At 38.2% G+C, this 22,328-nt stretch overlaps 1 protein-coding gene across 1 annotated transcript in view; it reads right to left on the bottom strand.

The window, feature by feature from the left end:
* The window catches only part of CCHR3.PART1H7orf31 (chromosome chr3.part1 C7orf31 homolog), a 559,004-nt gene that overhangs the window by 196,617 nt on the left and 340,059 nt on the right, over nucleotides 1-22,328 (bottom strand). Inside the window, exon 5 of the mRNA XM_044066850.1 lies at nucleotides 4,975-5,165. Coding sequence (XP_043922785.1) covers nucleotides 4,975-5,165 — 191 coding nt within the window. The remainder of the gene's footprint in view (nucleotides 1-4,974; nucleotides 5,166-22,328) is intronic.

Below are 22,328 nucleotides of genomic sequence, written 5' to 3'. Positions count from 1 at the left end.
AATGCAGAAACACCCTGGAAACCTTGGCTATCTTTTTGTGCAGGTAGGACTCCTTGGAGTCTACAGAGCACAATCCACTCTTCCTCCTATACACAAAGACGTTTTATTGCATCGTGACCATCCAGAACTTGGATTTCCTTACGTACTGTATTGGGTCACTGAGATCTAGAATTGGTTAAGTCCTTTATCTTTCTTGGAACTAACAAAGGATTCTGAATAAAGTTTACAATCTTTTCCAGTCTAAAGACACCTCTGGAGTAGCTCTTTTTTTCTAGGGGGCTGCATATCTTTCGATGGTGCCACAAGTTTTTGGCATCTTTTGGTTCCTCATAAAGGACCTTTGTGAGACTGTAAATTTGACTCCAAACAACTGAGAGCCCTTTACCTTCTTGCTCACTCTTAAGTAACTGTTCTTTCACCTTGAGTCCAAATAAACATGACCCTTCTAAAGGAGCACTGGCAAAGCATGCCTTAAATTTTCCCACAAAGCCTCAAAATCTGAGCCAGACTTGCCTCCTCATGGTGAGTTCTATGGAAGCTGCTCTTGCTGCTTAAGTGGCTACATTATGAATGAGCCAATTGGGTTCAGACCTAATATTCTGCATCATTGCCAACTACATCTCTATCTGATGAGGACTATTACTCTGAGACAACGTTTTCAGTGAGATGACGATCTTTTCTGCAAGCTGTCATTGAAAACAAGGCATAAACATCAGCTCTGATAAAGGATGTACCTGATGTGAAAGCAAACTTCAAATTTCTTATGGTCGAGACCATGTGATCAAAATTTTGAAACTTCAAAATGTAAATAAAAAAATCTTTTCTTTACATTTTTGCAGGATGCTAAGCCACCCTGCACTCCCCACGTGGGGGGATGCACCCTGCACACCCCTGATAATTAAATATGCCAACTCCTAGGTTGCACTACTGCAAGGAAAACAGTAAATATACCGTTCTGCACTGTACGTCGATCTCCATTTAAACAGTTAGAAGTTTCAAAACTTCGATCTTATGGTCTCAACCATAAGAAATTTGAAGTTTTGAAACTTGAAAATTTAGAAGTAGACCCATTCAGCCACATTGGGTTCCCACAAAGCTCTTTCCATGAACAGATCTATCATGAGATCTCTGGAGGGACCACCCAAGACATAGATGAGGTATTCAGAAAGGCGTATTGTAAGAACTCTTCATCAGAGAAGGGGGGGGGGGAGTTCTATGGGCCAAGATCCCCTTTGTCTCAGCAACTTGAAGATCTCCCCAAATTTGGAATCCTCTGGAGGGGAATCCTCCTCTTCATTAAGATAAGTATTTGAGACAGGGGACTCTGATGGAAAATCCTGATCTTCTTCTTGCACCTCCTCGTCCTAGAGTCACTCAGATTGAACTCATTAGGGTGGTCTGAGGAATAGAATTCTCCCAGTCGTCAGGTTCTGTGACTGTCAGTTGGAATTGACTCTGGAAGGGATATGGATGATGATCCAAAGGCTCCAAGATGGGTGGGGGGTGTTACAGGGTGGAGCCATGGTAGCTGGTGCATCTCCTGTAACATCAGCTTAGTGAGTTGTCTTTTTATCCCCGTCAAGAACTCAAATCCTGAACTCAAAGCTGTCAGTGTCAAAACCATTATTACAATGACTGATGTTAAATCCCACATGGTAAGTACCTAGACTGTGGTCCTGATGGCACTCACCACTGAAGGTGCTGCCAGGGCTGAGTATGGTTTTGGTACTGAAAGATCAAATGCCAAAGAAGCCAACACTAAGAATGACCTCAAGGTAACCACTGTCAATCCCAGAATTGAGATATTGGAATTAAGCCCAAGGGTCCTTCTGATTCTTGATGCTAAAAGGGGGTCAGCATTGAGACCACCAGAACTAAAGAGGTCAGCAGAAATGAAGGGTAAGACCGCTGGTATTGCTATAGAAGATGCAGGCAACACACTCGCCATAGACGCTCTTAGTATTCCAATTGGGCCAAGGGAATGAGCATAAAAAGTGAAAGGGATAGGTCCTCCTCTCTCTCCACCCCCATCTCTCTAGATGGGGGTGGATGAGGGGTGGGAAGCACACACCTGACCTATTTTGGGTCTTAATCAAGGCCCTCATCTGGTCTCAGTGAATTTGTTTACAATGGCTCCTATCAGACTTTGTTGACCTCATGGGTAATACTGATAAAGGACAAGACTCTAGGTATCCTGATAATTCCTTTTGCCAGGAGAAGCTGTGGGGTCGGAAAGAAGTGTAACTTCAACTGAGATGCTCATGATGATGACGCTATGGTATCTTGAACAGTTTCATTTGGGACACGGTTTCATATCTGTCTGTTCTTTCATTCTTGGGGAGCTTGATTACTAAGGTTTTTACAAATCTCACAATTTTGATTTAAATGATCCATCCCAGGCACATGACACTTGAGCTATGAGTGTACTGCAGGGAATCTTGTGACCACATTCAGTGCAATTATTGAACCCCAGGGCCTTGTCTATTTGCGGTTCAAAGATATCAACAGATTTGCCAAAACTAACTACCTGACAAAAAATCAACAGTGTAGTCAACATTAAGAACAAGACAAGAATGTCCTAAATCTCTGTAGGACACTAAACACAGGCATCATTGACCACCTCAGTGAATCCCAGTACTCCAACAATGAAGTGGGAAACAAAGTGTATAATTCAAAATCATCAAACTATGCAGAACACAATCCAAATGTATCTTCAGGAAGGAAAACAGAAAACCACTAACCATGAAGCTCTATTCCAAGATAAAAGGGGAACATTCAAAGTTGAGTCCTAACAGCCTAAACAGGCAAGGTAGGCAAAGAAAAATGAATATGAAAAACCACTCATGAAAAGACAAAGATGAAAACAACACAGACCAGTAAAAGCCAGTAAAACCAAAGTATTTAATCAATAAAACTCTCTAGCGCCTCGGCTCAAAGCCTTTCAAGAGTACAAAAAACATTTCAAAACACCATCTTTAAATACTAATTACTAGTGAGCAATTAAAAGATAATTAGTATTAAATAAGCACCTTCCAGTTACATTCAGAATTTAACCCCTTGGGCATCAGAGTGTCATACTTCAGAATAAATACAGTTTCTTTATAGAGCAGCTTATTCTTTAATTATTCAACATTATTATATTTAACTTTTTCTAAAATAGTTCCTTTTAAACAATTATTATTTCCACCATGATGAGACATATAGTGAAGGGCTATTGGAGTTTCAGTGATATTATTTTTAATATCCCTGAGGTGCTCCTGTAGTCTAACCTTAAAAGACCTTTTCATCTCCCCTGTATAAAACAAACCACAGGAGCACCTCATGGCATATATAACAACTTCCGTAGTACAACAAAAGGTGTCATTGACTGTAAACTTAACATTATTAATGTTATCAAAACTATGAATTATAATGCTTACAGACAGAACAACTTCCACATTAAAAGGTCCCAAAATTCTTAAACTACTTCACCCTCTTAACTCCAGGAGTGATATAACTACTGTGAACAACCATATATTTAATGCTCCTACCCCTTTCATAAGAGAAATATGGTTTATCAGGCAAGAAATTTAGATCTTAAAAATTCTTCAAAAAACCCCAATAAAATCTGATAATAATTACTATTCTTTCTGTAAGCACAGTGTACATGCTTACAAAATAAATCTTATTACCAAAAGTATCACTTTCATCCTTATTTGCCAAGCCCTCCATTATTTTTTCTGTTTTTATTACTTGTCGCTTACCCGATGCCAATCTGTACCAGGTATCATTCACAACAGACAAATCATAACCCCTTTGCCTAAACATTTCACAAGTTATATGTACCTCCCGTTCTAGCTCTTCAGGGACATTATACAATCTATTAATACATAACAATTCCCCACAAGGCAAAGCCTTCATTAAATGTGGCGGATGGCAACTCTTACCACCCAAAAAATGTAAATCATCTCAAAATTTCCTATGTACCCTGTTTTTAATACCATTCTCCACAGAGCCTTCCAAAATCAAATCCAAAAAACTTACTTTCTCCCCCACACTGAACAGCATCAAACTGTAAATTAAAAACATGCTGTAAATCATTTAAAAAGGAATCAACCATAGCATGAGCCCCTTCACATAAAAAAATAAAATCATCTATATATCTGAAATATTTCACAACATAATTCCTAAAAAATTTAAATGATACAAAAACTTGCACTCAAACAAACGCATAAAAAGGTTTGCATACGTGGGGGCAAACGGTGCTCACATGGATGTCCCCTTAATTTGATGATAAATTTTCTTATCAAACTCAAAAAAATTATTTAATAAAGAAAAATGTACCAAATCCATAAAATAATTTGTAAAAGGACTATCCCCTAAAAACACTCATAATGCTTCCAAGCCACATTGGTGTGGAATATTTGTGTAGAGACTCATCACATCCATAACCAACCAGACACTATTTTTTGTCCACTGTAAATTAATATTCTGGCAAGAAATATTTACAGAATTTGTTAGAAAATTATCAAATATAGTAAAAGGATGTCTAGAAAAGCTAGTGACCAATACTAAAGAGTAAATACTTAGAAATAAAAATGGAAAAACAGACTGCGCTGAAGGATTTGTGTATTATTGCTTGAAGTGGCAAACAAGTTCTGGGGAAGAGAGGAGCACTGTGGGATATAGTGGGGAAGCTTGATCTTTAGGTAATGCAATGATGCTGAATTCAGTGTCACCTGTTATGACTGGACCTTCATTTTGAAGCGGATGGACTGGATCATGTAAGATACTACATTTCACTTCTAGTTATACAAAGCTACCTAGACAGAGTATGCTGACAGATAAAAGGTATTCCCATCTGGCAGATATTTCTTTCTTTTTTTTTTTTTGCAGATAGCACTTCATTGCTGTGGGGTGCCCTGTGCCAACTATTCAAACATTAGAACAAATAAGCAATTCTCATAATATTTCAGAAGCTAGTTAATACTTTACCTTTTGTTTTGCTATAGACAAGCACATCAAAGTTGTTGGCAGGAATGTTAGAATGTACGGGTTCACTGTCACAGGCCTGCACGCCAGTTTCTGGATCGTCTGGTGACTTAAAGTTTGGAAACAGAGCAAATTTGGGTATGTGTGAGTGATAGGGATGTTCAGCTGGAAATGGACGGAATATCTGCTTCTCACTAGAACAAGTAAAGCAGAATTCAGGGATGTTACCACGAGACAAAAATCATTACCCACAAAAGCATGAAAAAAAGCAGTACTAGCTTACAAAATCAGTAGATCTACAGATATGTTCCTAGAGTTAGTATTTCTTATTTAGAAAATCCTTTTATGTTTTTAAGCAAATATTCATCCAACAGAAACACTATTCAGCCATGGCCAGGGCACAAGGCAAAGCAAAGAAAAATACTGACACTTGCAGATTTCAGTTGTTATACAACCACCCATACAAACATTGACTGTTATAACAGTATGATGCCAGCATTGTGAAATAAGGTTAATATTTATGCTTTCAGATTTATAAACATGTGCATAGTATTTGAAGTACAACTGCAGTCACAGCAACAATATCAGTGAATGGTTTGTAAGATGGTTTAATTAATAAGCGCATTATTGAATTTTGTGCAGTCACAAAAGAAAGGAATTTGAACATAAACATTTATCCAAATCTAAGAATTGAAAAGTTATCATGGTTAGTGTTTTCTAAATATTACTTGGAGTCACAGACCAGGTAATAGAATGAACATTTACAGCTGACAACTTTAAGCATAGACAGTGGTGGTATATAATTATAATTGTGCCATAGGGTGCGGATATTCATAGATAAATTATTATAATCATTGTTATCTAAAGACTTTGTAAAGAAGTGCATAACTGTAGAATTAACTATGGAGGTCTATTTTTAAACTAGTAAGATATTTCCTCTTTGGTCCAAATAAGAGCAGTTTTAAACAGGTTCCTTACAGCTGGTCAAGCCACAAGTGCTTAATGACAAGTTCTTCAAAGCCAGGGACTCAACCAAACTGTAGTCTGAACTTGAATATGAGTTCAGTTAAGCAGCTAGCACATGCTAAAAGCTTGCATCCTAAGGAATGTAGTGTGGATGTGCTCGTGGAGCAAAAAGTTACAGTTACAACCACTTTATCATCTGTAGCTATGTAATTCCAGTCCTGAAAGATATCAAGCTGGAACCAGTCTGTACTCAGCTGATACTGTGTTTCTGAACAACATATGATCCTGGGGGTATAGGTCATTTACATGTTTACTGCGTGAATGAAGTACTGTAGCTACATAATGAGGGAAAACTATGTAAAAGGTATTACCACAGTGTTTATCAATCTTTATAAATCTCACAGGGCTTTGGCATGCAGTTCTACTGTATACCAGTCCTACTGCACTGGGCACAATGTTCATGAATCCCACTTGTAGACTATAAAAGGGTGTTTGGCTGTGGGCATGGAAGCTAGTGCTGGACAGTTTTCATGCATCTGAGCTTGAATAAAATAATGCTTAACAGTTATTTTGAAGGAAGTTTACCTTCTGTAGGGTTGCACAGTGTTTATTTTTGGAGAATACATGGATGAATATTGAATGAGTGGACACATTTTGCTTGTTAATGTTTGCAAGAACTTTTCACTGTGAAGCAAGGAAGTTGCAATCGGGGTAAACCATATTCATGTTCAGGGAGTTACAATATCTCTGCAAACACTGTGAAGACCACTGGGCATAAAAGCAAAAATACTTTTCAGCCCATGAATTTAATTGAAATTTTGCTTCTTAGTGATTGTGCAATGAGTAAATGAAAATGCTCACAATCAAGTCATAAACACTTGAAGTATGCAACTTTTGCCAGTAGCTAGATATCTGGAAAAGAATTACACTATAAATTTCAATTCATTGACAGGTGACATTCTGGTCAAAGTTTGTTTGAAGTGCTTGTGCTTATGAGCATACAGTCAACATTATCTATGTCTACTGCCCAAGTGCCCAGGTATGAAGAGGAGAGTTCAACACCCAGTTTCCACTTCTTTCTCCTCAGTCAACTAAGAGGTCTTGTTAAAATGCAATAATATGCAAATATACTTGGGTAAATGTCTTGGGAGAGACAGAAACTAAAACACACACACACACACACACACACACACACACACACACACACACACACACGCACACGCACACGTTTGGTATATATTGAAATTTTAAAAGTATAAGTGTCAGAATAGTTTTTTTTCTAGCAGAATTATTTTAGACATTACAACTGTCAAGATGGATTTCTGTATTTCAGAATTATTTCTAGGCAAGCTAGACCAGAAAACATGTGTATTTTGTGAGATACAGGAATGGCAGGTGTATGTTGCAAGTTTAGGCAGAGGGCACTGTTCTGCTTCATTATAAACAAAGGAATGTTATGGAACATTGCTTGCACAGCAGGTGCGGTTAGAAACATAAACAATACGGCACTGTAGTTTGTCCTTACTTTTATTACACTTCCTTTAATGAATGCAGTGTTGTTTATGCAAAGGAAAACCACAAATGATAATGAGCAACAGCTGCGGATATGGAACATGTTGTATGTAACCTTCCTAGCAGTCTGATTGATGACATTTCTATTATTCTTCTGTCACTTTAACGTAATTTGTTGCAGTTTTTAAGTGTTCTGCTTTTGTTATGCATGTGTTGCAATGGCAGCATTACTTACTTGGTAATTGTTATGCACGCTTTCTTTGGTGGAATTATTTATTTTCTAGCAGAAACTGTCAAGGCGGAGCTTCCACTGGCATTTTGAAACTTATTTTCCAGTGAAACTGCCCCTCCAGCATGATGCCATGTTAGGTTAACAATGCTAGAACAGAACTTAAAATACTGAAACATGGCAAGCAGGCGTTTTTCAGAGACGTGCTCTTTTTTTTTTTTTTTCTGAGTTTCAACTGTGACAGGATAAAAGCAATGGAAATGCATTCACATTTAGTTTTGTAATGTAATTAGTATTGCACTGGGTGTTTTTTTTATTTTACATAGCACTACTTTTCAAGCAGTTAAATTTAAGTTTGTGAAATGAGGAAATAGTTTGCATCTGTGGGTTGCACTGCTGGTAGCCACATGCTTGTTGCTGCTCATTTTTAAAAATGGTTTAACAATGTGATTTTTTTTCTGAGGAAATACTTGCACACATATATTTGTTTCCAGGTGTCTATGCCAAAATATGATGTTAGTTGTTCTGTGCCATGCTTCTTCTTGGGGGGAGGGGGAGCTGAGTCATCTGGCTTAATTTGATTATTATGTTGTCATTTATTATGTTGTAATCTTGGCTGTTTAGGATATATTGAAATAATACAGGAAAAATCTGAAGAGCACAACAAAGTACGAGAAAGCAAGAAAACAAGGAGTCTGAATAGTGCCACAAGGCCAGGATGGGAGGAAAGTGGGGCACTCTGGGGGTATGTGGGGGTGGGGCAGTCAAGCCCATGGAACCCTTTTATTAACATTTCATTTCACCAAAGGCCAGAGTCAAAATATTAAACACTGTCAGGGATTGGTCGACTTAACTACATCACAAAGCTTATCAACAAGGTTTGTTACTCTTCACAAAACATTTCATAACACTGCAACATCTAGATAAGAAAAAATAAAACAAGAAAAATGCTTGGTTCTGTCAGATTCCTAGTATACAACAAGCCTTTTGATTGTATCTTTGTATCTTTATTTACTACTACATGTCATTATACCTGGTTGCATCATAGTGTTAAACATATCCTTGCAGACACACTCCTTAAGCTGTTTAACTTATATTTAGCTATTGGCTTTGTCCCTAATGAATGGTGCACTGTAGTGATGATACCCCTTCATAAGGGTGGCCTTACATCTAACTTGGATAGTTAGAGTCCTACCAGCCTCAAACGCCTCATCTGCAAAACATGGGATGCATTATAACTAACCTCAAATCGTGACTTGACTTGCTCCCCAACAGTTTGGCTTTGTGAAGGGTAAAGCCTATATATTTAACCTGGTAAACTTCTTCAAGAGGGTTACAGAGGCTCTAGATGGTGGCCATGCAGTACTCATGGTGTATCGTGACCTGGTGAAGGCCTTTAACACCCCCCATGCTAGCATCATACAAAAGTTAATTTCTATAAAAATTAACCCATATGTGTTAAGATGAAGAGCAAACTGGCTAAAACACAGAACCCACATAATGTGAGTGGAAGATGCCTCATCAGTAAGTATGAAAGTAACCAGTGGTGCCCCTTTGGGCTCAGTTCTGGCACATTTACTTTTTGGTATTTACTTCTGAGAGATCCACATGGGGAGCCAAGACCTCTGGCTAACAAAGTCTGCAGATGAATGCAAACTGGATGTTGTTGTTAAGTCACCATATGACACCCAAACTCTTCTGTATGGTCTCTCCCTATTGGAACCTTGGTGTACTAAAAATTATCTCAAACTAAATGCTAAAAAGTGTTGTATTAGTTATGGTAAACAGCCCTTCCCCTCATCATACTGTATAGCCACCAGACAATTATAAACTGAAAATTTTGTTAGGGACCTAGGTACTTGGGCTGATAGTGCCATCTTTCTTCAGCATCATGTGATAATGGTTGCTATGAAATACTTTTATTGAGCTGACCTAATTGCCAAAGGAATATCATCATAAATCTTACAATGTAATCACTTCCTTATAGTCATCATTAATCAGGACAATGATTGAGTACAATGCCCCTTTGGGCATTATCAGATTAATCATACAGAACAATTATCAAAACCCAAATGGTTCACAACCAAAAATATCTCAGACCTAAAGTCCCTCAGCTACAAAGATATGCTGGAAGCTCTATCCCTTTATTCAGTTTCTTACAGACTTTTGAGTATGGAGATCTGTCTTGCTTACTGCACCATTACAGCTGTCCTAGACCACCTGTTTCTCTGCAAGTCTAATATCTCCACCAATATTAGAACCAGGGACTTAAATCTCCACCAACAGATAAATACTGCACAATGGAGAGGCATGCTTATAAGGCAGCACTTTCAAAAACTTTGGAATAAATTTCCCCTTCATGTTAAGTGGTTCAATTCACTATCTTAAAACATAAACTAGTGACTGGATGGGTATCCACAGATCTACTCTGGATTTTACTGGTATGGTCCTCCTGGAGAAAGGAGATGCTGCCTGAGAGAGGGTACCAGCAAGGTGGGAATTGTTATAATATTAGTTGGCCTTGGAATATCTATGAATCTAAACTGCTTCTATGGATTATTGTCATAGGTTGTCAGAAAATCTCTGCCTAGCCCTGTAATGATCCTGAATAGCATAAAGTGGGTGTAAGAGAACAAATAAATAATTAAATATAACAATATGATTGCTACATTGGAAGTCAGTCTACCTCCAGAAGAATGTACTGTGTTCTACATTTGTACTGTGGAAGAGCTATACTATGTCTGGAGCTTTTCTCCTGGGGCCTCCACAGAAAATGGGCTCACCTTGGCCCAGTGGACTATCCTGGTAAACAAATACAAATAAATAAATAAATAAATGTACTTCCGCAGCAAATTTTGCCTAAAACATGCTACTAGACAGGATAGCCAAAGTCTTTCCTGGTTCTTAGTGGGTGAAAGGCAATAAACACACAGGTCTATGCCAATTTATGTAAATTAAACTTTACTTGTAGAAAATACCTCTCACTGTACAAAGTATTACGTGAATGTAATGTCTTGTTGCACTTGTGTAAATTATCTTTACTGCTTTTGATCCCAGGTTGTGGCTGAAAACAGTCAATAGAACACTCCTTTTTTACCTGATAAACAAACAACAATCAATCAGTAAATAAATAAACTCTCCAGAATTTTGCAGAACAACTCTGATTTTGCCTCTTATTATTGCTGGTCCCTTGTAAAATGTTTAATTTTCTGGTAAATCTCTTAGGATCATAGCTCACACCACTCCATAATTTTGCAGAATATCCAGATTATTGCCTCATATGTTTGGTCTTTTCTTTATAAAATTTGTAGTTTCTGGCAAACTATTGAGAATTGTGTTCACTAAATAATGAGACATTTGACTCTGAGACTTCATATCCCTCAGAAAATGCATGCTAATGCAAAACCTGTTATTCTAGCAGCTTTCTAGGTTTAAAAGAGCAATATTTAAAATATGCCCCTCAATTCGGTCCTTTATCCTCCCATTATTTTTTAATTTGTATAGGTTCATAGGTTCATAGGTAAGTACTAGGCTATCTGCCCAAGGGCATTTTTATAAGCCTAGCCAGAGTGTGTCGGCTTTCGCCGCCCCATTGATTAATTAATTGATCCTTTGTCAAGCAGAGCCAATTAAGTGATCCCAAGGGTGTATTTTCTGTTACCCATCCACTCAACAAGGTTTCTCTTGAAGAGTGTTAGTGAGGGGCTCTGCCTGATGTAATTTGGAATTTTGTTCCAAAGCATCGGGAGTCTCTGTGACAGGAAGCTATCCCTCCAGCATGTTCTATTTATTGTTGTGGCGAGGTTTAGCTCACTAGAGCGCGTGGCTTGCAGTGACTTGGATTTCTTTAGGTACAGCATGTCCATCAATTCTGAGTTGGACATGGCTTTGTAAGTCAGGCAGAGATTACCACTGAGTAAGGGATATGCCACTGAGTACAGCCAGAGTTTTTTCAGTCGGGCTGCATAGGACATATGTTTGAGGCCAGTAATCCTCTTGGTGAGGTTCTTTTGTGGTCTTTCCAGCTGTTAGAAGTGTCTTGTGAGGTACATCCCAAATGGGGCATTGTACTCTATGATGGGTCTAATGAGTGACGAGTAGAGGGGCACTATAACCTCTTTATTTCTAGATGCGAACTCCTTAGTAATTAGATGGGCCACATAGAAGGATTTCCTAACTACTTTGGCAATATGATTAAGGGGGCTGCCACCTATGTGGTAATTCGTGGGTGCTTTGTTTTTCCCAAATGGGATGACTATGCATTTTTTGGCATTTAGCTTGAGGCCATGACTTTGACACCAGGTGTCTGTCAAAGTAAGGCCCTTTTGGAGGATGTGTATTTATGTGTATTTTTTGCCAGTGCTGTTTTAGTAGGTCTGTGTGCGGCTGAAGGTGTGGTGCAAGTGTTAACCTTCTCCTCTTGACTGTCTGTTCCAGTCTTGGGTGGAGACAGCTTAACTTCCAGTTTGGCTGTATAATTGCATCTCTCGCATATGTTAGTGTTTTGTGGTAGGAGGAGAGGGTTGTCTGTGTACATGAGGCAGTTGTAACATTGCCTCAGGATACCCAGATTCACCAGCTGGACTGGAGAGTGCACTTGAAGTTGCCCTTTGGTCATGCCTGAATAGTAGGGTGAGCTGCTTTGTTGCTTGGTTGGTGAGGGGTGAATAAAGAGCCTTGCCCTGCCGGGCAATCAGTGTCAGGGTATATTAGTGCTTGCTATTAGGTCTGAGCAAGTGCTGGGCTGTAAGATGCTTTTTGAGTGCTTAGGTTGAGAGTTAGACTAGTTTCAAGGGAAAAACTGCAGAGGAGACTTAGTGGAGCCGGGAATAATTTAACCGTAGCTAACCGGCACTGCCCAGGTGCGCAAAAGCGTGCAAACACGGTTTTTATAGTAGAGAAATGAAAAAGATAGAAATTATCCCAAAATGGCCAATAAACTACTAACTTCTGGGCTGGAACCACTCCTCCAGGGACAGATAGGTTGCTCAAAGCTCCCCTCTCTCACAGGTGAACAGAGAAACTTCCTTCTATCCAAGTAAGGTATGGGCAACTTAGAAACTAGTATTACAGCCCTGAATTCAGCACTAGCTTGAAAACTGGACTATACTAGCTTAGAAAGTCAGGAAACAAGGAATTTCTTTGTTTTTTTTTTTTTGTTTTTTTGAAAAGATAAGGCAAAAACAGTAAAAAATACACTTAAAACAGCTTTAAACGACTACAACTGATCAGAAAAGGCTATCGCACTTTAGTGTGTAACCTACAACACTTAAACAAATTATTTAAACAAAAAACAACTTTTTAAAAGTGCAAGCAGTCAAATAAGTACAATATGTGAAAAAAACAAGCTTTTAAATCACAATAAATGCTGGAAAATCTGTGTTTAGGCGGAAACAGTTAAGTACAGCAAGAAAGTACAGAAAACTGATACTTAATCACTTCAAAGTCTCTCTTCTAAGCTATAAGGCTTGTATCAGTTTAAGGCTTTCTAGTGCTACCCAGTAGAGAATTCTTATGCAAAGTTGAGAAGCATACAGAGGATTATAGTCCATCACTAATACCAGGCATTAAAGTTCCATATTTCTGTTCTTCTGAAAATGCATGCATGTGCAAAAACGGTTCTATTAAAATTTTAAATGAACAAGTAATGTTTAAAAGTTGGCCCTAGTTTTGACTCTTCATTCCCCTGTTATTTTTGGCTTTGACCAAATTTCTTGTCAAAAGAAGTTGATTGGAATGCCTCAAAAACACTCATAGAGATGTTTCTGTTATAACCATGAGCTCAGGTAGCCAGGAAAAGACAAATTATCAGTCAAAATGTCTTTTTCTGGTTGCCTTAACTTGTGGTTATTTCAGAAATGCCACTGCAAATGTTTCTGTGTAATTGCTACTCTGACATTAATTTCAGGGCATATTTGGCAGCTGCTGAAAGTGAGGGGGCTCTCACCCTCTCTCGACCTGTGGTTCTGGCATCCATGACCATTAGACAGACTACAGACTGCCACTCAAAAAAAATAACAAAAACAGTGCACTTGTGTGAACGAACAGTGATAACTGTATATGTGACCACCAAGTAAAAGTAATGCAGTCATCAGTTTAAAATATTTCATTTAGTATTCAGCAGCAAATGAAATTCATTATATCCTAACAGAACCCATAGTATTTGTGATTTCCCAAATGCATTTCATTGTAGTATGGAGGAGGCTATACAGCCTCAGCAAGACTGCCATGAACTTCCTGCTGAACTCAAATAAGGATCATCTTTGTAAGGAATTAGAATTCTAATATCAGAAGTTAAACCAATAACTTTGGGATTACTGCTATCACTAAACAAAACAAACAAGTCAACAAACAAATCCCTTAGAATTGCTTTCATGCACTGAACTGACAGTTTTAATGGAATGCCTTACATGTCATTAATGGTCAAAGAGCATTCCACTGAAAATTACATGAAGGCAGAGCATCACACAATTAAGAATAACTGAAAAGAAGGGAAAATGATTGCACATCATGAAATGATTATGTTAAAATCACAGAAGGAGGCATTACAGCAATAAAACAACCATGATGGTAAGAATAATATTGTGAATATTGATAATATTCCCAATTAATATTAATAAGATCAATTAATAATATTGCAATAACCAATGACTGGGTATGGTATATTGAATATTTACCCACGGTTGGTATGGTTTACTCACACAGGAGAAGCCTGAGTGATTAAACAAAGGCAACCGTGGGTAAATCTTCAATATATCACACCCAGGAGTTGATTATTGCTATTATACAATGACATTATTTAAGAAAACAATTACTTGCTTTTCTTAAATAAGGTCTTTGTATATGTTCTTATGCATTATTTGCAGATTCTGCCCTTTGATGATGTACTGCACATACGTATGGGACTTGCCCAGGCTTATACAGTACATCACTGCAAGCAAGCAATGGAGAAAGGATGATCTCTGATGCTATTTTCTTAAAAGAAAAAAACTCTGCAACTTCCCAACAGTTTAGAGGTACAAGAGAGACAGGGGAAAATACAAGGCAAATCAGATATGTTTTAGTTTGCAGAACATACTGATTTTCCTTGTATTTTCTCTGCTCTCATACGTACCTCTTGATCTTTTATTTGAAAAAACGAGGACAAAGCATAAATAAAGGAGAATACATGTCCATTGTCTGAAGGAAAGAAAGCCTGTAACTTAAATGCCTGCCGTTACCTAGTGACTTCATTCCTCAGTGATTTGGTGGAAAACCACACATTTTAAAAGAAACAAAGTTATTAAATAATGACATGCTTTTAGTTTCAGACTCTTTCTTTCAGACAAATGCTTATCTAAGAAATAGCAATTAAAAAAAAAAACAGTCTGGCCACTCAGTGATACTTTAGTGGCTGGATTTTTGCCATTGGTATATGTTCGATTTACAATGGGCACGCTGATTGGGCTGACCAATCAGTGTGCTCGTTTTTGAATATTACTGGGCAGTCATTGTATAATATTAATTACTGAATAATATTATTGAGACCATCAATAAAAAAAAGCATTATCCTAACTGACACCCCCCCTACAAATATTAAAGTTACGGTCTCACCATAACTATGCATCTGTGCTGTCCATTTTCATTCTTCCTCAAAGTATGGGTACCAGATCCAACTTCGGATCCAACTGGGCCGCATGCACTAGACTTTGGATCCAACTCTTGAGCTCCTTCCTCTACCCATAATGTCCCAGTCATCTAGCACTACCTCAGAGTTTGCTGCCTTATAAACAGATCTGAAGACAGAGCATGAAGAAAGAAAGAACAGCAGGCTGGGGCTCTGGAACAAAACGGTTCCACGATATCCACCAGATCACTCCAGACATTGAAAGGACAGGGGAAGGGGGTGAGAGTTGAGGAAGAGTGAAAACTGACAACACAGATGCATAGCTATGGTGACTACATCATTTTAAAATCTGATGTTGTCCTTTTCATTCTTCCTCAATGATGGGACTAAGTCCCTGGCTATGTGAATCTTGGATGGCCCTCATGGAAGGATATCCCAGAAAACTGCCAAACCAAAAGCAGCTCTACTTCTAGAGGACAAATCTAGTTTGTAGTGATCAGTAAAGGTATATCCAATTAGCTGCTGCAAAAATATCATCAATGGAAGCTCTAGACAGAAAGCTGAAGCAGTTGCCATGGACCTAGTATGTTTTAGGAGGGTCTGATAGGGAGAGAACGTGCTGAGTATATACAAAACAAATATAATCAGTAACCAATTTGGCCAAGTAACTTTAGAAACTGGTGATCCCAGTCTGTTCAGTGTCAAAGAAAAAAAAACAGCAGTTCTGATTTCCTGAAATCTTTTGTCTCATGTAGATAAAAACATAGTTGTCTATGTACATTTAAAAAACGTAGAATGCACTCTCCTTTATTTGGAAAAATTTGGGAAGAGGACAGGCAAATGAATTGTTTGATTGATATTCATCATCTGGGAAGTTTTGAGAATGACTTCTTTAAAACAGTGCAAGTGGCCAAAACCCTGTAAGAAGTATCAACAGAGTCATGCACACACTGTAAACAATGAGTCGTGACCTGTGCAATAGAATACATTAAGTTATTTAAAGCAGAGTTTTCCACACAAGAAGGAACTGCAGATAAAAGTTTAATCATGCTTTCACAATTAGTCAGAACATACTTTAGCATATGAGCCTGGCAATTACAATTCTGAAAATCAAAGTTGCAGAAGTATACACTTTCCACCATATCAATCAATAATTTTCCTACCCTAATCAGAAAGAGTAGGACTGGAACTGACTAGGTGCTTGGCAGCAATGGAATCATCTAGAGTTATAGCTGATGGGTCAGGTTTGGGAATAGCAGTGGAAGAAGGCAAGAGAAAGGGGGAATAGTTGATCTTCCCAACAGAACAAGGAGGTTTAGGATTATCTGATTTGAAGAGATATTTTAGAGTTACACAGTTAAGGCACTACATAACAAAAAAAAAGAAAGTTACAATTCAAAGTGGAAGGGATGATGACGAAGTAGGGGTTAATTCAAGAAATAAGGAAAGAGTGGGATTTTGGACACAGATCCTTAAGGAGAATAACAACAGTCATGTAGAATAATATATTCATAAAGCTGCAGAAAGTACACTAGGAACTAAGCCAACACAGGACTGGAGAAAGGACAGTCTACCAACAGGGAGTACTGCAATTAGGGTGTACAGACAATAGACAAGAGGGGGCTGAAATTTACTGGTGGAAGATAGCAAAGGAACCAAGGTATTGGGGAAAATAATTAGAGAAGGAAAGGTAACAGAATGAGAAGAGGCCAAGAAGAAATTTGTATTGCAGGCTGGGGACTGCCTTCTCTAGCAAGGATTGATATCAGAGTATAAACAGAGAGAAATGGACAGTGGAATGCTAAATGAAATACCTGACTTGGTTGAGTTTTTAATTGAATCTAGAACAGAAGCTGCTGTTTAAAAAGGGATAATTTGTAGGGCATATAAAATATTTTCTGATAACTCTAGGAATCAATACAAAGGGGTCAGAAAAGACTGTGAAGAGAGATTAAATATGCAATTCACAAAGAAACAATAGGAGGACATACATATAGCTCCCAAATATGCAACATAATCTAGAAGGTTTAAGATTCTTGCCTGAAAGTGTTTGTATACTTTTATACTCCAAGCAGACTCCAAAAATTTTTCCTCAGGTAGATGGCAAATGTTGAAGGTATAATGGGGAAGAAAGAGATAACTGGAACATATATTTTGGGAGTGTAATGAGTTGACAGACTTTAAAAATGTCCTACAGAATGCACTGACAGAAATACAGGGTGAACAATTGAGTGCAACTAAGGAAATGACTCCTTTGAACTAGGATACAGGATCTGAATTGTCTAGACATAGTAAGGCCTTCTTAAGTTTAATTCTTGTGGTTGCCAAAAAAGCAATTACTAGAAAATGGAAATCAAAATCTAAACCAACTATACCTGAAATAGTGAATATTGTAACAGACATAAAAGAACAGGAAGTGGGATTTTTAGAAAATTGTAGGAGCAAATGGAGTCTGCATGTCCTCCCCGCGGTCGAGTGGCCTCCGTAAGACATGCGTGAATGGGAGTGCCTTTGCTAAAGGTTGGGCGTCGGGCTGGCAACTCGGCACCATAAAAATCTACTACTAATCATTAGAGGATCGGAGTTCCGCTGTGGCGACCCCTAAAGCCGAAAAGACAAACAGGTAGGAGCAAATTACTTAGGAAAAATAGAAATTGTGGAAAGAATACATGCATGTTTTGTAGGAGGAAAGAGGTTTAATGGATGGCAGGAATTAAACAGTTTATCTAATGTTGTTTGGATTATAAGATATATAACAATATATAAAGATAAAACTGAAAACTGAGCCAAGAGTGAAAATAAAAACTAGCAACAAAAATCACTCTCAAATTACACAAAGGAACTAAATACAAAGGAATTAGTGAAGTTTCTTTTAATATCCGCTTTTGTTACACTTTATTAGATGTGCCATTTGAGAGTGTTTTTTTGTTGCTATATAACAATATATGCAATGTATAATGTTTGTAAATGTGAACTTGTTAATATGACTTGATTACTTTTATATAAATGTAAGTCTGTCTATGTCAAAAGTGATAATTCAGTGAAAGTGTTTAAAAAAATTAAAAGACTAATGAACTTTATATATTCAATCAGCCTTTTTAGGGAGAGCTGGCTGACTATCAGAAAATATTGCAGGCAGTTATACATACATCCTCTAGAACCGATAGAACAGGAGAAATATGTGAAGGATCTGGAAAATCTTTCTGTAACAACTTTGTATTTTCTGAAGGACTGAGAAATCTCAGTGTTCTCCCACCAAAAATACTAGTACAATCTTGAAATAGTCTCAGAGAAAGAGAAACCCCACAGGAAGAAACAGAAATTGAGCTTTCCTCTGAGTATGAATCAGAAATCTGAGGAAAAGCCCTGTGTACATCCCTGCATCTTCCTGTTCAGATTCAGAAATGTGAATATCTTCAGGAAAAGCTATATCCTTTATTTTACAAGAAATTACTTTACAAGCTGGACCAATAGTCTGAATTAAACCCTGAGCCAGCTCCAGTAAACTACTCATATCCAAAGAAATTTGAGGAGGAGCAGATTCATGCTTGGTTTTCTATTTCTTTTTGACAGGAAAAAATGGGGTCCACCATTTTACTAACAGCAACAGCAGCTTCCCCAGGGATAGGTACATTATTCTGACACAACAGTAAAACCTTCCTGTTTACTGTCCGAGGACCAATATGAGTGTCTCTCCCTTGCCCACTGAGGGGATTCCAACAACAACCGAGGACGAGGTTAAGCTCTGGTCCATAGTGGTTGTAGGTGCTACACCAGAAGGATGCAGGGTAGAAGATGAGTGATCTGAGGTACAACAAATGACCACAGTATAGCCACTTACTTGTGGCTGAAACAAATTGATAACCTGCTGTGGTGGCAAAAACTGTTTTGTTTAATGGTTTTTTTTTTTTGTGACTGGAAGAAGAATCAACCATTGGATCGTCTGTTCCGTGGTCAAGGCAAAAATGGTGCTTCTTTCTCAGGGAAGACAAGCAGCAAATACCAGTAAACACTACCAGTCAAGAAATGTTCCTTTTTTGACAGAAAAACACAGTAAAAAACATTTTAAAACACTATGTCAGCAACACAAAAATAAAATAAACACAATTTCTCCATAGAAAAAAATGTTTTCAGTTACTTTACATCACATTTAAACTAACAGTGCTCCATTTAAAAGTATGCAACAGTCTCTTGACGGTCTGTTAAAATGCAACACTCCTAGACGTACAATAACTTTCCTAAAGAGGAAAATGATAAAACAGCAACACAAATAAGAAAATGAAAGGTTTTACCCCAAAGGGAACTTATCTGTCCAGCAAAGGAACAGCACAAGCTGACTGTTGATCTCCACAAGCCTCAGAAAAGCATACTCATCAGCAACAGTAAAGTTCTGAAGGGCTTTGCTCCCAAACCTGTTTTTTAGTCAGCTGAGCTTAAGCTGCCTGACAGGTTCAGTGCACAGAAGGTGCCCTAAAGTTTTGGAAGCTGTCTGACTGTTATAGCCTTGGCAGGGCATAATACATATAGCTAAGGCTACTGCAGCAGTAAACAATATGATGAACATCCAGATTTAAAACATTAAAAGCTTGACATAATATTTCAGCAATGCCCGATAAGTCTTCTGTGTCCACAGTGATTGAAACAGGAGAGAATTTAAGCTTAACTTTTTATTTTCTCTTCCTATGGGACCCCTGGAAAAAGACTGACTCATGGCAGGGGCACTTACCCTGGAATCCAGCAACTTAGCCAGGGTATGCAGTAACACTTTGCCCACTACCTCCTCCAACACCAAAAAGAGCAGTTCTCTCCTGCCATAGAGGACAGCCCAACAGCTGCAGAGGATGTGTCTTATTTCTTGTCCTTAGTAGCTTCCCAAGGATCTGGAGCAGTGAGACCAAGAGACAAGAATGACTGGTCCAAGGAACTAGGTCTGACCACAGCAGAGTCATTCATTGGCTGCTGAGGCAGGGAGGCAGCTGGCCTGACACCTGAAGACTCCCAAGAAATGTTTTTCTTCTTGAGGATGTAGAAAAGGAAGAACTGATGAGTCAGATAATTGCTCCATGAATAGATGGAAAAAGAGCCTGATATGTGGGTAGTGGAGGCCAAGTGAGCTGGTAAACCTCTTGTAAGAAAATTGAAAGATTTGAAGTAAAAAATTCACTGACAAACATCAAACCCACAATTTTGTAACCCTTCTAAACAGTTTTCTATAGCAAAAATTAAATTTAAAACACAAAAATTATTTCACAAATCTTTTTCACAATGCCATTTACAGAGGAAAAACCCTTTAAATCATGTAACAGTCCACAGGGGAAAAAAATTGCAAAAATGAAAAAGCCATGAAGAAAATTGACCAGTGGACATATCCTTGGCAGTATATAATCCATACAGCTTGAGCTACTATAACAGTGATCTAATGTTGAATATTACCAGTGTCTGATTACTAGCTTAAAGAAGTGAGGGTTGCTACAGAGGCTGAGGAGACTGAAATGCCCATTTAAAAGACTTAAGGAGACCCTAGATTAAAAACCTTAGTGTGCTTCTTAGGAACACTATGTAGGGATAATACTATTTCAGCTTTCAATGGGTAGTCTGTTGTCACTGTTGTTAGATAACTGAAATATTGTACACAGTGCATCTGCAATGGTCAAGCAATGACATTTGAAATCAGTCATTAAAATCTTGAGAATTTATCATGAAAGAAGCATCCAAAATACTCTAAACAACTAGCTACAGAACAGCAACATGTCAATCACAAGTGAACAAGTAAAAGTCTCCTGAAGCCACTCTCTGAGATGCATAATCCAATATTTACTCCATTTGCTACAGGCATTTGCCAGAGCTGTCAATGACCCAGGTTTGGCCAGCAGCTGGGGGAATGGAAGGCTAAGCAACTAAAGTCAAGTTTGTTGGGGGGGGGGGGGTGGATCAAATTAGATGTAGATTCCAGCAGAAGCTAGAGTCTAGTCATGGGCATCAGAATTCAAAGTAGTATAGTGTCAAATGATTTAAAAGCTGTGGAAACATAAGCATGGAAGTAAGCATATGAATACTCCTTCTGTTATGGAAGTCATCTCACCAGCATGGGAAATTCAGGATATAACAAAAATATGGGCATCCTGAAATATGATAGCTATTTACCCACTCTTGCTGCCATCTGTCTTCTAATATGAAGGCTGCAAGTTAATCTCGGTATGAAAGAAGAAACTTCTCCATGGGGTGCAAAGTCATTATAGGAAATTAATAGGTCAATAAGCAATCAGAATATCTGTTAGCAAGAGTTCAGCAGTGATCCAAGGTAAAAAAAAAATATTTCCACATAGAAAATAGCTTTATATACTGCATGCTGTTACTTCATCACTGCTTTGTGGTGCAGGATACCGGACAGAAAAAAAAAAGTTATGCACTCACCATAATGTTTCATCTGTGCTGTCCATTTTCATTCTTCCTTAACTGACAGGTCTTGGATCTGACTTGGATCTGACCCAGCGAGTTCTACCAGATCCTCATATCCAAACTCTTGAGCTCCTTCTTTTACCCACAATGCCCTGCCAGCCTAACATAACTCCGATCGTGTTTGCTGCCCTTGGAGATAAAAGGGCAATATCTTAAAGAAAATAATAAAAGACAGAATAAGAAAAAGAGCTGGAGCTCAAACAGGGAACAAAGGTTCCTAAAGAAAAAAAACTCTTAGGCCTTCCTAGAAGCAAAAGGAAAGGGGTAGGTGGGTGGGAAGTTAAGGAAGGATGTAAATTGGCAACACAGATGGAACATTATAATGAGTACATAACTTTTTATTTGATGTTGTCATTTTCATTTGTTTCTTAACTGATGGGACAGAGTCCCCAGCTAGTTAAAACTTGGATGGCCCTCATGGATGGCTATTCCAGAGTACTGTGCAGCCAAAGCAGCTCTGTTCCTAGAAACCAAATACAGTTTGTAATGAGCAATAAAAGTATAAGCATTAGACCAAGTTGCAGCTGCACAAATGTCATCTATGGAGGCCCCTGACCAAAAGGCTGAAGAAATTGCCACAGACCT

Source organism: Protopterus annectens, chromosome 3.part1 (genome assembly GCF_019279795.1).
Source record: "Protopterus annectens isolate FY-2018-M chromosome 3.part1, PAN1.0, whole genome shotgun sequence".
NCBI lineage: Eukaryota > Metazoa > Chordata > Ceratodontiformes > Protopteridae > Protopterus > Protopterus annectens.
Note: the sequence above shows the minus strand (reverse complement) of the source record. Positions and strands in the feature narration are given on the sequence as shown.